General features: G+C 39.5%; 1 protein-coding gene across 2 annotated transcripts in view; it reads left to right on the forward strand.

Annotated features, from left to right (window-relative positions):
- Il23r (interleukin 23 receptor) overlaps positions 1-14,199 on the forward strand; it is a 71,391-nt gene extending 57,192 nt beyond the window's left edge. The window contains exons 11-12 of one of the 2 annotated variants that reach the window (XM_046451144.2): positions 1,891-2,543; positions 12,444-14,199. In XM_046451144.2, the coding sequence (XP_046307100.1) occupies positions 1,891-2,543; positions 12,444-12,558 (768 nt within the window). In that variant the 3' untranslated portion in view covers positions 12,559-14,199. Of the gene's footprint in view, positions 1-1,890; positions 3,572-12,443 lie in introns of those variants that run through there. The other variant, XM_046451145.2, reaches the window with a different exon arrangement.
- The last annotated feature ends 306 nt before the right edge of the window (positions 14,200-14,505 follow it).

Genomic DNA, 14,505 nt, shown 5'->3' on the forward strand with positions numbered 1-14,505 from the left:
GAATGAGCTTCAAAGACTCAAAGAGGCTTCTGTTTCACATGAGGTAGAGAAGTGGTGGAGCTTATGGAGGACACCACTTTCTATTTTAAACCCAGGGGAATATGAGCAATTAACATGAGGGGACTGGAGGATGGTGTCCCCAGTGGGTAGGCAGGTTTCCATTTCAGCAAAGAGAAGGGTGTGAACCACAGGAAGACTGAGGATAGGGCTTTGCTGGCCGTGGAAGAGGGAGAGGGTCTCTGTGTGTTTCTAGCCATCTATCTGCTCAGCTATCCAGGGCCTCGAAGCCCTGTCAGTGGGACAGACATGTCATCCAAGTATTGCAGTGCAGGGATGTACATGCAGTGACACATGAGCCCACGTTTGACAGGAAACACACAGAGACGAGAAGGAGATACTGAGGAGAAATCGAGAGCATTCTAAGCAGAGGTGACAATGTGAGCAAAAGTACAGAGGTAAGACCAGCACGTCAGGTAGGAGAAGGCCATATTTGTCAAGCAAATAAGCGTGGCTCTGTTTGCAGCTCTGGTGAGCCCCTTCACCGACTCTTTCCCCCGCCTCATATCATTTGAACAAGAGGTTCCTAGCCTAAACCTAAAAAAAGTTTTTAAAGTTTTAAAACCACCTGCCACAGAATGAAGTTCAACTGCCGTAACACAAAACCTGTGAGGTGACCCCAGTCCCCATCCCAGCCATAATCCAGTCACTCCTCACATCAAGCTTTTCCATTAAGCAATACCCAACTGCTACTTTTGCCCAAACCTGGCAAGTTCTCTGAGGAGGCAAGACATGAAGAAAACCTGAATAACACTTCACATAGCTTTATTTGAGATCCTCCCCTTTGCCAAACTCCCGGAATTGGAGGGGAAACTTGGTTTCCTTCAGATGAGTTCTGGGTTGCTGCTCAAGACATTAAGGAGTGGTCTGCTCAGAGCTGTCATGACAGAATGCATAGACGGATGGGTTTAAACACCAAGCATTTGTTCTCACAGTTCCATAGACTGGCAAGTCCACGGTGAAGGTGCCAGGCAACTGAGTTTCTATTGAGGGTTTCCTTGTCCTCCTCAGCTGGCAGAGAGATCATCTTTCGCATGTCTCTTGTTCATGAATCCCATTCATGAGGTCTCCACCCCCATGACCTGCTTACTTCCCAAAGGCCTCCACTTCAAATAACATCACTTTGGCTTCAGCATATGAACGGGGTGGTGGGGTTGGCACAAATGCTCAGTCTGTGATAGATGGCACTAATTTTATAATTGTGTTGGCTAGAGTTATTTGCCCTGGGAGGCTGGCACTCAACTTGAAGGTTTCAAGTCCTTCCCTCAAAAGTCAGCAGGCTGAAACCTTCACCCACCTTCCTGATGGTCCCACATACCTGAATTGTGAGTGGCTGTGCACCCGGAGAGCCTCAGCACAAGCACACACCACAGCCTCACTCTCAATACGTAAACAAAATAGGAGTCTCTCCCCTTTCTTTTATTTAAACAACAAAGTGGCTTCCCCCCCCCCCTTGTAGTAAGACTCCATAATATTAAGAACTATTCCTATATATTCCAAAGCCCTATGTTAATATGCAAGTTAATCAGCAAGTCCCTTCTTCCTCTTTAAAACTTTTAAACTGAGAAATATGCTTAAGAGGCACGGATTATTTTTATTGTTCCTTTCTTTCAGTCACCTCTTGGGGAGGATTTCATAAGGATTTGGAAGCAAGTAAGAGAACAAAAGACAAAAGGAGGAAATCATACAGGAAGATAAACAATATGAGAAAAGGGAGGGAGAGAGGAAGGTTGAGGGAAAGTACATTCCAGAGCTTATTCAATTATCCAGCTGGCTCCTTTAAAAATTTTTTTTTTTGTAAAACAAAACCATGTCCTTTTTTCCCCCTCTTAGGAAAAAAGTGAACGTGTGACTAGCAATTTCAGTGAACAAGTCCTTTATGTGGATCCCATGATTACAGAAATAAGGGAACTCCTTTTCCTGGGAGAGCACAAGCGCAGGGATTGCGAGAAGGAAAATATAGAGTCCCTGGAGACAAGAGACGGCCTGCCAAAGTCACTGTTCACCAGCAATCCCATTGTGTACCTTCCTGACCTCCACACCGGATATAAACCCCAGATTTCAAATTTTCTCCCTGGGGAACAACATCTTAGCAATAGCAATGAACAGGACTCCTCAACCCCTACACAAGTCGATTCCTTGGACCTGGAAAGGAATATGAGGTTAAAAAAATATCCTAACTTTGGTTTTTCTGTGTCAAGTATGAATTCACTGAGCAACACGCTGGTTCTGGAAGAATTAAGCCTCATTTTAAATCAGGGAGAATGCAGCAGTCCTCCTGACCTACAAAACTCAGCTGAGGGGCAAACCAGTATGTTTTTGGAAAACAAGTCACCCAGTGATCCCGTTCTGGAACAGACCCTGCTGCCTGATGAATTCGTTTCCTGTTTGGGGATCATGGATGAGGAGGAGTTGCCATCTATCAACTCTTATTTTCCGCAAAATATTTTGGAAAATCACATCAATAGGATTTCATTCTTGGAAAAGTAAGTGGGGTGGTCAGAATCCATGTGGGAAACCTGTCCTGCAGTGGAAATTTGGAGTCTTCCCTCGGCTGAAATTTAATTCTTCCTCAAAGGCACAAAGGTAGTACCTGCCTAATGGCCACAAAAAAAGCAGCATTATTAGGAATATCACTGTGGGTTATTTTTTTTTTTAAATATCAACTATTTCCTCTTTATATTTTCCTTCAGTGAAAGGTGTAGAACAGCTCTTTTGTAAGAAGAAAAGATAAATAATACAAATGATGTGGTAGTGAAATAAATCAGGGAAAACAGTTCTCTAAAATTAAAACGTTATTCACTTGCAAGGGGAAAAGCAAGTTTAGTTTTCAATTGATCACTTAAAGTTCTCTTGAGTATATATAGATATAGCTCCACACAACAAAATTAATAAAACAAAAGAAACAGAGGAACAGTGTGTTAGCATATTTGTTATATGGTTTTCCCCACTACTTTGAATTCAGGTATTAGAGATCTGATCTTCACATAGTGTGTTTTGGACTAAAAGAATTGTATAGGAATGATGATGGAAACCATGAAGGTATATTTTTCATTCAAGTTGAGTGGTGGCATTGTTTTTCTGTGGCGTAGTTGATGTATTATTTACACTATTGCAAAATCCTTGAGGTGTATCAGATGCAGAATCACCAGGATACATTTTTTAATCAAATATATATATATATTAAACATGCCAGAAAATGATTGTTAAACCAGATATGTTTCCAAATCTGCAATGGCAAACACTGGCCATACTTGCTATTGCCCCATATTCCATATCTCCTTCAGACATCACGAGCTGATCACTACATACCTACTTTACTTCCTCCAAAATAAAACATTACTACTCACAGTGTAAAAAAGCTTATCCCATGCTGTGAAGTTCTGTTGTTTATCCTAAAACATATAGGCACAAATATGTTACCCTTTACATGTTCTAAAAGGAATATATTTTATATCATATAATATACATATATATGATATCACTAATAAAATGCTATTGTTTAATATCTTAACTTGTAAGTTATCATATGCCTTTGCTTTGCTCTTCTCCAAAGGGAGAATCATAATGAAGCAAGTTGGGGTACTATTTTTTTGAACTGGGAATTGAACCCAGGGGTGCTTTACCACTGAGCTACATTCCCAGTCCTTTCTATTTTTTATTTTGAGACAGGATCTTGCTAAGTTGTCAAGGCTGGCCTCAAATTGATGATCCTCCTGTCACAGCCTCCCAAATCTCTAGGATTACAAGCATGTACTCCTTCTTCTGGCTAATATTCGTCTTTGATGTTTACCAGTCCTGATGAAAATATCGGATAACATGTGAAAAATATTTTCATTGTGTTTCACCCTAATTGTTATCCAATGCATATCAAAGCAGCATTTGTGATGCTTAAAGGGTGACAGCATTATTTGATCTTCAGCACATGCTTCCACCACATGCAGCAAGCATCTCCTTGAGTTCTTCTTGGTGCCCCAGGAGTGGGAAGGGAGCTGCTTTCCTTTCTATGGTGTCCCTCACAAGCACGTTGTCATTCAAATGGAGGAAGCACTTCTGATTCCATCTTTGCTTTAGACCCTTTTGTTCCAGATGGACTGGAAATTGAGGTTACTACTCCAATTCACAGGGAAATTTTCAGTTGCTTTATCACAATGCAATCTTAGTGTAGTCACCTTTTCCATCGATGTGACCAAAAGACCTGACAAGAACAATTTCAGAGAAGGAAAAGTTTTTTGGGGGGCTCATGGTTTCAGAGGTCTCAGTCCATAAACAGCTGGCTTCATTTCCTGGGGATTGAGTGAAGGCTGAACATCATGGCCCAGGAGTGTGGTGGAGAAAGCAGATCAAGACATCACACCAGGAAGCAGAGAGAGACTGAGCTCAGCTCACCAAATATAGACCCCAAAGGCACACACACCCCCAGTCACCCACCTCCTTCAGCCATACCCCACTTGCTTTCAGTCACCACATAGTTAATTCCTGTCAGGGGATTATTTCACTGATTGGGTTGAAACTCTCACAACCCAATCATTTCTCCTCTAAACCTTCTTGCATTGTCTCACACATGAGCTTTTGGGGGACACCTAATATCTGACCATGACACTTGGCAAAGAATCAAGGGGTTTCTTTCTATAATTCTTTTATTTAACAAGGATTCATTGAACTATTGAATGCCCAACTATGTGGAATTCACCTTGGGGACATGGAGGTTATCAAAACCAGCCAAGTCCCTAGAGCCTTGGGGCTTATATCCTAGGGACCAGACCAAGTGAGGACAAGTCCTTGCTCTCAGGAGCTTGTGTGGAGGTAGGGAATGGAAAAGAGGCCAGAAAACACAAGAAGGCGAACGCCAGAAAATAAGTGTGGTGTAGAGAGGTAAGATGGGGTAATGTGATGGAGGGTGACCAGGTGGCCGCTTTATAGCGGTTGGACAGGAAAGAGCTCTCTCTGGAATTGACGTTGACCTTGCAGTCTGAACCTCAGGAGCCAGTATGTGAAAATCAGCTTGCTACTAATAAGTCCCCATGGAAGAATTGAGTGGCTAATGCTTTTCCTTGTTTCCCTCCTGGACTTTCACCTCCAAGAAAGTTTGCCTTCCTTAGCCAGAATTTTCTGTAGATGCTGGGGACAGGTGTGAGTCTCTTCCTCTTCCCATTTTGCTCTTGGGCCTGTTATTAACTTTCTTTATGTAAGTATCACAACATTGGGAGGTTGCTGAGTTCTAAAGGCGTATGTCCTGTCTACTGGTGTGTGTTAAGGAGAAAGAGGAAGAGAAAAACCCTCTCATGGTACCATTCAGCAAGAGAAATACAAAGAGAGACAGATTAATACTTAGGCAAGTTGGAACAAAATGGAGAGCCCCTGTCTGGATGAAGATCATTGAGAAATATCCAATGATATCTTCTGCCAGCTTCTTGTCCAAACCGTATGCAATAATGATCTTGCTTCTCCCCGGTTACTTTATCATAGATATCTGGGCTTTGTTCAAGTTTATGTTCTTTTTGAGATCAGTAGGAATGAAATATTGTGTTGAGACCATAATTAGGTTTTATAAACCTAGAAATTGTCGATTCCTGCTGCTGTTTATCTCCTTAGGAAGTAATTATACCCATTATAGGAGTTTATGTTTTAATGGGAAATGTTACCCACTTGGCAGACACTATTGATTTAAAAATAAAAGAAGTGATTAAAAACAATTTATGATTCTCTCTTGGGTAAAAAGCATGAAACTAATATAAAATAATTGGATTCTGATTCATAGAATGGATTGTGCACAACTGTCGAGGATGCCATAGTTAAAGCAAAATTATAAGGAACTCTAACAAAGACTCGATAGAATGTCATTATGTCTCTTTCCCACGGCTAAGATTACACTATTAAATCCCAATTAATGTTTCATGTTAGGGCTCTATTAGCCATTTTTCTAATTCAGTTTTCAACTTCATCTAGGATAACCACTGAAAATCTTTTATATGCAGAAGCTCCATCAATGTTCTGAAGATGCATTCTCTTTTTGCTTATGGTTGGGAATACAAATTATTATCTAAATTATCATACTTAGCCTTTAGCAACAATTTAAGAACTTAGTCTCAAATAACCCATTTTTATTTGGGTCAGGAAGAGTATTCTGACCTAGTTTCATGAGAGGAGAAACAAAACCAAAACCAAAAATGCCCCACAGAGCTAAGCAGCAGCCCAGGCGAAGCGCAGTTCTTTCCCAAGACCATTGTTTTAAAAATTCAAGCAAAACAAAGTGCTGTCTCTAACCATAAAGGCATACCTAAAATTAGTGACTCTGTCTGAGAACAGGAAGGAAATCATAAATAGTCAAACACTGGAACCAAAGTGTGAGATAGGAAGTCAATAAACCTTACTGTTTTCTTTCTGTTCACATCCTGCCTGAGAATTTTATTAGAAGAGCATAAGAAAGAAATAATCTAATAGTGAATTAAAGAGAAAGTGCTTTTATTTTTAAGCTACATAGTAATTCATGCAAATAGATTTTTCAGTGATCAAAGTAATACCCATGTGAATGGAGTGAAAAGTGACAATTTCGTTTGTATCCCTACTTTCCAATCTCTGTCTTCAAAAATTAGTGATGCTCAACAAGCTGATGTTTTTTTTTTCTGTTTTTTTTTAATTTAAATGATGAAAATATAGTACTGTTCTGTGACTTGCTATTTTTATCCTAAGAGTGTATCTTGGAAATCCATGTGAAGATTTATTTTGTGTCGATTTACTTTGTTCTTTTAAACAGTTGCATAGTATTCCATACAGCATGTATGTGTTTACCTATTCTATGAATGGACGTTTAGGTTGTTACTAACTTTTCACACCCATTCCTGTAATAAATCCTCTTCTATATATCATTAGACATATATGTAGATTTTATAAGGTGTGAGAGTGTGGGAAGACAGTTGCCTACATGTAGACTTGCTGAGTCAAGAAATAATAACTTACATTTTGGTAAATATCATTTTTTTTCTCCAAAAAGACTTTGCCTATATTATCTGTATTTAAAATGTTTGTCAGTGTGGTGGGTACTTGTTTGCATTTTGCGGGGAACACAAAGTGGAACATTTTCTTATATGTTTATTACTCTTTTGTATTCCTTGTTTTTCATTCACCTTTGGCCATTTTTCTGTTGTGAGCTGTTTTCTTAGTTGTTTGCAGGAGAGCTTTATATATAATCTTTTCAGTTATGTAAGCTCCAAATAATTTTTCCCAGCCTGTTTTTTTCTTTATTTTCTTTTGCTATATAAAAAAAGCTTCATTTGCTTCATAGCAAATCTGTTTATATTTTTCTTTTATGATTTCTGGGCTACATATCATATTTGGTTATCTCTCTATTTATTTACTTCCTTACTTTTTTATTTTGAGATGGGATCTTGCTATGTTGCTCAGTCTGATCTCAGGCCATTCTCCTGCCTCAGCCTCCCAACAAACTAATAGGCATGTACCACCACATCCACCAAAAGTATATTTTTAAGCTAAAATATTTAGTGGTGATATCAAGCAATGGGACTTGTGGGCATTACACACCAACAGATTAGAATCCCACTTCTCAGAATCTGGCTGTAAACCCTGAATCTGTTCAAGTTTCAAGTTCTGCCTTAAAAAGGGTCATTAATTGAGAGGATTAAATAATATCACATATGAAAGAAAGCATATGCAGAGTACTTGACTCAGCAGGCAGGGAAGAGTTCCGATGCAGCAAAGGAAGGAACAGGAAGACTGAGAGCCGAGGCTGAGAATGTCAGCTGATGGATGAGTGGCTGAGCTGAGAAGATGCACTGAGAAAACAGGGCTGCAAAACTCTGGAGACCCGTACTGTAAGGCAGCTCAGGACCGCTCCTGTCCACCTATCAAACAGCGCCAACCTGAAGTTTTCCTTGCACTCGTGATCCTTGGTTTTGGAGTGTTCCTTGGGATTTCATAGTAAATATGCAAAATTTGCTATTCATATGATAATGGTAAATGACACTTATTTCAAACCACTTTTTATCTAGATTTAAGCAAAGTTCAGCACTCATTTTACTTTGGTATTTAATGTAGATTTATTTTATCTTAATTGCTGAAATTGGAAATCACTTGTATTTCATCAAATGAAGAGATTAGGATTTTTAAGAAACTGCCAGCTGCCGAGCGTTTGCAGGTTCATTTTCTTTCTTTAATATTCATTGCACGTTCTATTCGATTTGTTACTTTGGAGATTACATTTGATTGCACAGAGGCAACATATGCAACCTTGTGAGGGATGGGAAGGCGCGTGCTGATGCCCAGAGCACTACAGAAAAGCAATTTTAATGCAAACAACAAAACCCAGAAACGTTCTGCAAGCACAATAGACGACAGATTCAACCCATCCTCCATGCGGTAACAAACAGTGATTTCCAGAAGTGCTCTATAAACCTTTATGCTGTCTTTCCCAATTTTGTTTCTTTTGTTTTACTCAGAAGTAGAAATTCCTATCTGGCAAAATAAGTTCCAGAAAATAACACAGTATTACAAATATAATCAACATTGCCAATACATGGACTAAGTAGCTTTTTCCCCTTAGGAGCTTGGATTAAGGTCAAACAGGGTTTTGAATTTCAAATTGACCGCAGGCCCAGTGTGTGGTGCTGGGCAGTGTCACTGGGGTCCCCCAAGCTCTCCTCATCCTACTTTTGGGGTCAGGGGAGCCCTGCTGCAGAGGATTTCACCAAGCTGATGACTCTTTTATTTTTTTAATCTTCTTTAAATTTTTTTAACTTTTTAATTCTAATCTGTTATATATGATAGCAGCAGAATGCATTACAATTCATATTACACAGGCAGAGCACAATTTTTCATATCTCTGGTTGTATACAAAATATATTCACACCAATTCGTGTCTTCATACATATACTTTGAATAATGATGTCCATCTCATTCCACCATCATTTCTAAACCCATGCCCCTCCCTTCCACTCCCACCCCTCTTCCTTATCTAGAGTTCTTCTAATCCTCCCATGCTCCCGCTCTCTACCCCACTATGAATCAGCCTCCTTATATCAGACAAAATATTTGGCATTTGGTTTTTTAGGATTGGCTAACTTCACTTAACATTATCTTCTCTAATTCCACCCATTAACCTGCTAATGCCATGATTTTATTCTCTTTTATTGCTGAGTAATATTCCATTGTGTATATATGCTACATTTTTTTAATATATATATTCATCTACTGAAGGGCATCTAGGTTGGTTCCACAGTTTAGCTATCGTGAATTGTGCTTCTATTGATGTGGCTGTGTCCCTCTAGTATGCTGTTTTTAAGTCCTTTGGGTATTGACCGAGGAGAGGGATAGCTGGGTCAAATGGTGGTTTCATTCCCAGTTTTCCAAGGAATCTCTACACTGCTTTCCATATTGGTTGCACCAATTTGCAGTCCCACCAGCAGTGTGTGAGTGTGCCTTTTTCCCCACATCCTCACCAACTTATTGTTGTTTGTATTCATAATAGCTGCCATTCTGACTGCAGGGAGATGAAATCTTAGAGTAGTTTTGATTTTCATTTCTCTAATTGATAAAGATGATGATCATTTTTTCATATATTTGTTGACTGTTTGTATTTCACCTTCTGACAAATGTCTGTTTAGGTCCTTGGCCCTTTTATTGATTGGGTTATTTTTTTTTCTTGGTGTTTAGCTTTTTGAGTTCTTTATATTTGTTTTCTTGGTGTTTAGCTTTTTGAGCACTAGATTAGTGCTCTATCTGATGTGTAAGGGGTAAAAATTTGCTCCCAAGATGTAGGCTCTCTATTCACCTCACAGATTGTTTCTTTTGCTGAGAAGAAACTTTTTAGTTTGACTCCATCCCACTTATTGATTCTTGGTTTTAATTCTTGCACTACAGGAGTTGTATTAAGGAAGTTGAGGCCTAATCCTACATGATGGAGATTAGGGTCAAATTTCTTTCTATTAGAAGCAGAGTCTCTGGTTTAATTCCTAGGTCCTTGATTCACTTTTAGTTGAGTTTTGTGCATGGTGAGAGTTAGGGGTTTAATTTCATTTTGTTGCATATGGATTTACAGTTTCCCGAGCACCATTTGTTGAAAAGGCTATCTTTTCTCAAATGTGTGTTTTTGGTGCCTTTGTCTAATATAAGATAATTGTAATTTTGTGGATTAGTTTCTGTGTCCTCTATTCTGCACCATTGGTCCACATGTCTGTTTTGGTGCCAACATAGTGCTATTTTTGTTACTATTGCTCTGTAGTATAGTTTAAGGTCTGGTATAGTGATGCCACCTGCTTCACTCTTCCTGCTAAGGTTTGCTTTAGCTATTCTGGGTCTCTTATTTTTCCAGATGAATTTTATGATTGCTTTTTCTATTTCTATGAGGAATACCATTGGAATTTTGATTGGAATTGCATTAAATCTGTATAGTGCTTTTGGTAGTATGGTCATTTTGATAATATTAATTCTGCCTATTCTAAAGAGCAAGGTAGATCTTTCCATCTTTTAAGGTCTTTGATTTCTTTCTTTAGGGTTCTGTAGTTTTCATTGTAGAGGTCTTTCACCTCTTTTGTTAATTCCCAAGTATTTTATTTCTTTTTTGAGGCTATTGTAAATGGGGTAGTTTTCCTCGTTTCCCTTTCAGAGGATTTGTCACTGATATTCAGAAATGCCTTTGATTTATGGGTGTTGATTTTATATCCTGCTACTTTGCTGAATTCACTTACTAATTCTAGAAGTTTTCTGATGAAACTTTTTGGGTCTTCTAGGTATAGAATCATATCATCTACAAATACTGCTAATTTGAGTTCTTCTTTTCCTATCTGTATCCCTTTAATTTATTTTGTCTAATTGCTCTGGCCAGTGTTTTAAGAACTACGTTAAGTAGAAGTGTCTTATTCCAGTTTTTAGAGGGGATGCCTTCAATTTTTCTCTATTTAGAATGATGTTGGCCTGGGGTTTAGTGTAGATAGCCTTTACGATGTTGAGATATGTTCCTGTTATCCCTAATTTTTCTATAGTGTTTTGAACATGAAGGAGTGCTGTATTTTGTTCGGATGCTTTTTCTGCATCTATTGAGATGATCATATGATTCTTATCTTTAAGTGTACTGATGTGATGAATTACATTTATTGATTTCCATATGTTGAACCAACCTACCATCCCTGGGATGAACTCCACTTGATCATTGTGCGCAATCTTTTTGAAATGTTTTTGTATTTGATTTGCCAGAATTTTATTGAGAATTTTAGCATCTATGTTCATTAGAGATATTGGTCTGAAGTTTTCTTTCTTTGAGATGTCTTTATCTGGTTTGGGAATCAGGGTGATATTGTTCTCATAGAAAGAGTTTGGAAATGCTCCCTCTTTTTCTAGTTCCTGAAATAAATCAAAGAGTATTGGTATTAGTTCTTCTTTAAAGGTCTTGTAGAATTCGGCTGTGTATCCATCTGGTCCTGGGCTTTTCTTGGTGGTAGGCTTATGATGGCATCTTCTACTTATCGTTTGATATCGGTCTGTTTAAATTGTGTGTATCATCCTGATTCAATTTGGGCAAATCATATGGCTTAAGAATTAAATATCGACGCCTTTGACATTTTCTATTTTATTGGAGTACAAGTTTTCAAAATAATTTCTAATTATCTAAGGTAATGACTCTTTCCTCCTGAAATACTTTCTTCCCTCCAGGGACCTCACAGGCCAGGACCCCTTTCTCTGCCAATCATTCTCAATCTCCTTTTATGGCTTCTCCATAGCTCCTACTCACTGAAACGATGAAGGCCCCACAGCACTGACTTCAGTTCTCCCTTGGTGATCTTGCCCATTCTCCTGGCTTTAAATGCAATCCACACATTATGAAAACAGGTTAACCCAGCCTCTATGTCAAACTCCAGACTCATCCATTCAACAGTCTCCTTGACATCTTCATTCATACATCATCAAGTGTGTAAGATTTAAACCTCACACATGTCCCTGTAGGGGAGAAAAAAAAATGGCTTTCCACCACCCTTTCAGTTTCCTCGTCTGGGCTGTTTCCTCGTCTGGGGCCCCAGCAAACTTCCAGCTGCCAGCAAATTAGATTGACACAAGATAGATTAAGAGGGGAAAGATATTCGATTACAGATGTACATATGGGAGTCCCTCAAATTTGGAGACTGGAGGAAGGATTCAGTGCGTGAAACTTCCCTAGCACCCTGAAAGGAAGAGGGACTTGGGATTTCTGGGGGATGATGGCAATTCAAGCCATGGGAGGGGAGCAGGAATTAATGATAAATAAAAGTTGTCATGAAGATAAAAAGCCTCTTAGGTGATAAAAAATTGTTTGGGTACAGCCTTGACAAGAATAGTTGGCAGCCTGTGAGGAATCTAGTCTGGGTGCTAAACTAACCTCTAGCCTCTTCTGTCCTCAGGCAGACAAGAGGAGCTCTGAGAACACCTCTGGCTGCATCTGCTGTCCCCCAAGAGTCCCCAGTTCAAAGCCCTCAGTACGCCACAGCATCATATTTTGAGCATCATATTTCCTAAACTCCTTCATCCTCATCTCAGAAAATAATATTTCCACTTTTCCAGTTGCTCAAAAATCTTGGATTCTTCCTTGACCTTTTCTCTCACTTCTCACATCTTCTCTGTCAGGAAAACCTCCCCATCATACCTTCAAAATATACTCAGAAATTGGATTACATCTTACCATCTCAACACAACCACCCTCATTCAAACACATCAGCTCCTGCCTGAGGGACTGTAAAAGCCTCCAGAGGTCAATCTTCAACAGAGTCACCGAATGATCCCATTGAAAACCTGCCAGTGATGTCCATCTCACACACAATAGGAGTTCCATCACTACAGCAACCTATGAGACCTCCCGGCTTTATCTCTTTCCATCCCAGGTTCCTCCCATCAGCTCCAACTACACTGGCCACAGGGGACGTGCCATTTCCCTCCTGAAATGTACTTCTCCAGGGATTTGCATAGCTCACCAGAATGCAGCCTTCGGTAACTGCTGCTGCCCCCCCCCGCCCCCCCCCCCACCATCCAGGCCTTCCCAGGCCTCTCTAAAATAGCAAGCCTCCTCCACTCTCATTATTCCAGTTCCCCTCAGCTTCTCCTTTCTTTGCAGCAACACCACCTTCTCAAACACAATATGCTGCATACCCACTAACATTGTTCATTGTCACCCCCTACAATATAAGATCCAGGAGGCAGGAGTTTTGTCTGCTTTGTTCTGTAAAAAAAAAAAAAAAAAAAAAAAAAAATTCACCAAGTTTAACTATAGATCTAATTGGATTTTGAATTATTATTCATGAATAGGGACTGCCTCCGTTCTGTGAAACGGAATGAGAGTTCCACCAGGTGGGTAAAACAGTGGGTTCAATGGGTTTTGTAAGGCAGGAACAAGGAAACAGAATGGGGGGTGGGGAAACTGATTGGTTAACACTAGGTTATTTTACATCATTTTTTGTAAGGGTTAAAGCACACTCAGATATCATATTTTAAGTCTTCTTTAAAATTTGGGTTTCATGATGTGGCATTTAACCTGAGTGACTCCATCTTGGTTTGGTCTGATCTGCTGGGGCCAGTGTAGGAGCTCAGTCCAAAACAAAGTCCTCCCATAATTTATGTTTAACAGTTCCCTGAAAATCTTTAATGCCTTTCATATAAGTAGGTTATTGACAAATGTTGAAAGAATGAATGAATGATAAACAATGGCCCCAACTGTTAATTCTATCTGCTACCTGTGAGAAGGAAACAATATTACATGAAGGCATCAAAGAGCTTTCAGACCTCAGTCTGTGTTATGGTTTGCAGGTGAGGGTGTGCTCCCAAAGGTCCCGTGTAAGACAATGCAAGAAGATTTGAAGGAGAGATGATTGGGCTATAGCCTTAACCTAATCAGTGAATTGATCCCTGATGGGATTAACTGAGTGGTAACTGCAGGTGGGCTGTGGCTGGAGAAAGTGGTTCCTTGGGGGCGTGGCATGGGGTATATACTTGAATCTAGTAAGTAGAGTCTTTCTCTCTGCTTCCTGGTCATCATGTGAGTTGCTTCCTTCTGCCACACTCTTCCGCCTTGATATTCTGCCTCACCTCAAGCCCTGAGGAATGGAGTCTGCTGTCTGTGGATTGAGACCTCTGAAACCATGAGCCCCCAAATAAACTTTTCCTTCTCTACAATTGCCCTGGTCACGTCCTTCAGTCACAGAAGCAAAAAAAGCTGACGGAAACAGTGTGTTTTCTGAAGCTCTTTCATAACACTGCATTATTTTATCATCACTGTTGCTTTTCCCTAAATTGCCACTGTATAATTGATGAGAAAGCAATGACCTAATGTATATAATTTTCTTCTCAGCAATGCAGTCTTCTTTTATCTCCTTAGATCATTTCAACATGACACTCATTTTCAACTACTTTTTTTTTTTGCTTTTAGCTGAAACCCTTCTTCAAATGGCTTCATATGGAACAGTTAATAATACC

This window comes from Marmota monax, unplaced genomic scaffold (genome assembly GCF_021218885.2).
Source record: "Marmota monax isolate L192 unplaced genomic scaffold, Marmota_monax_Labrador192_F-V1.1 WCK01_AAM20220418_F8-fsc00023, whole genome shotgun sequence".
Lineage (NCBI taxonomy): Eukaryota > Metazoa > Chordata > Mammalia > Rodentia > Sciuridae > Marmota > Marmota monax.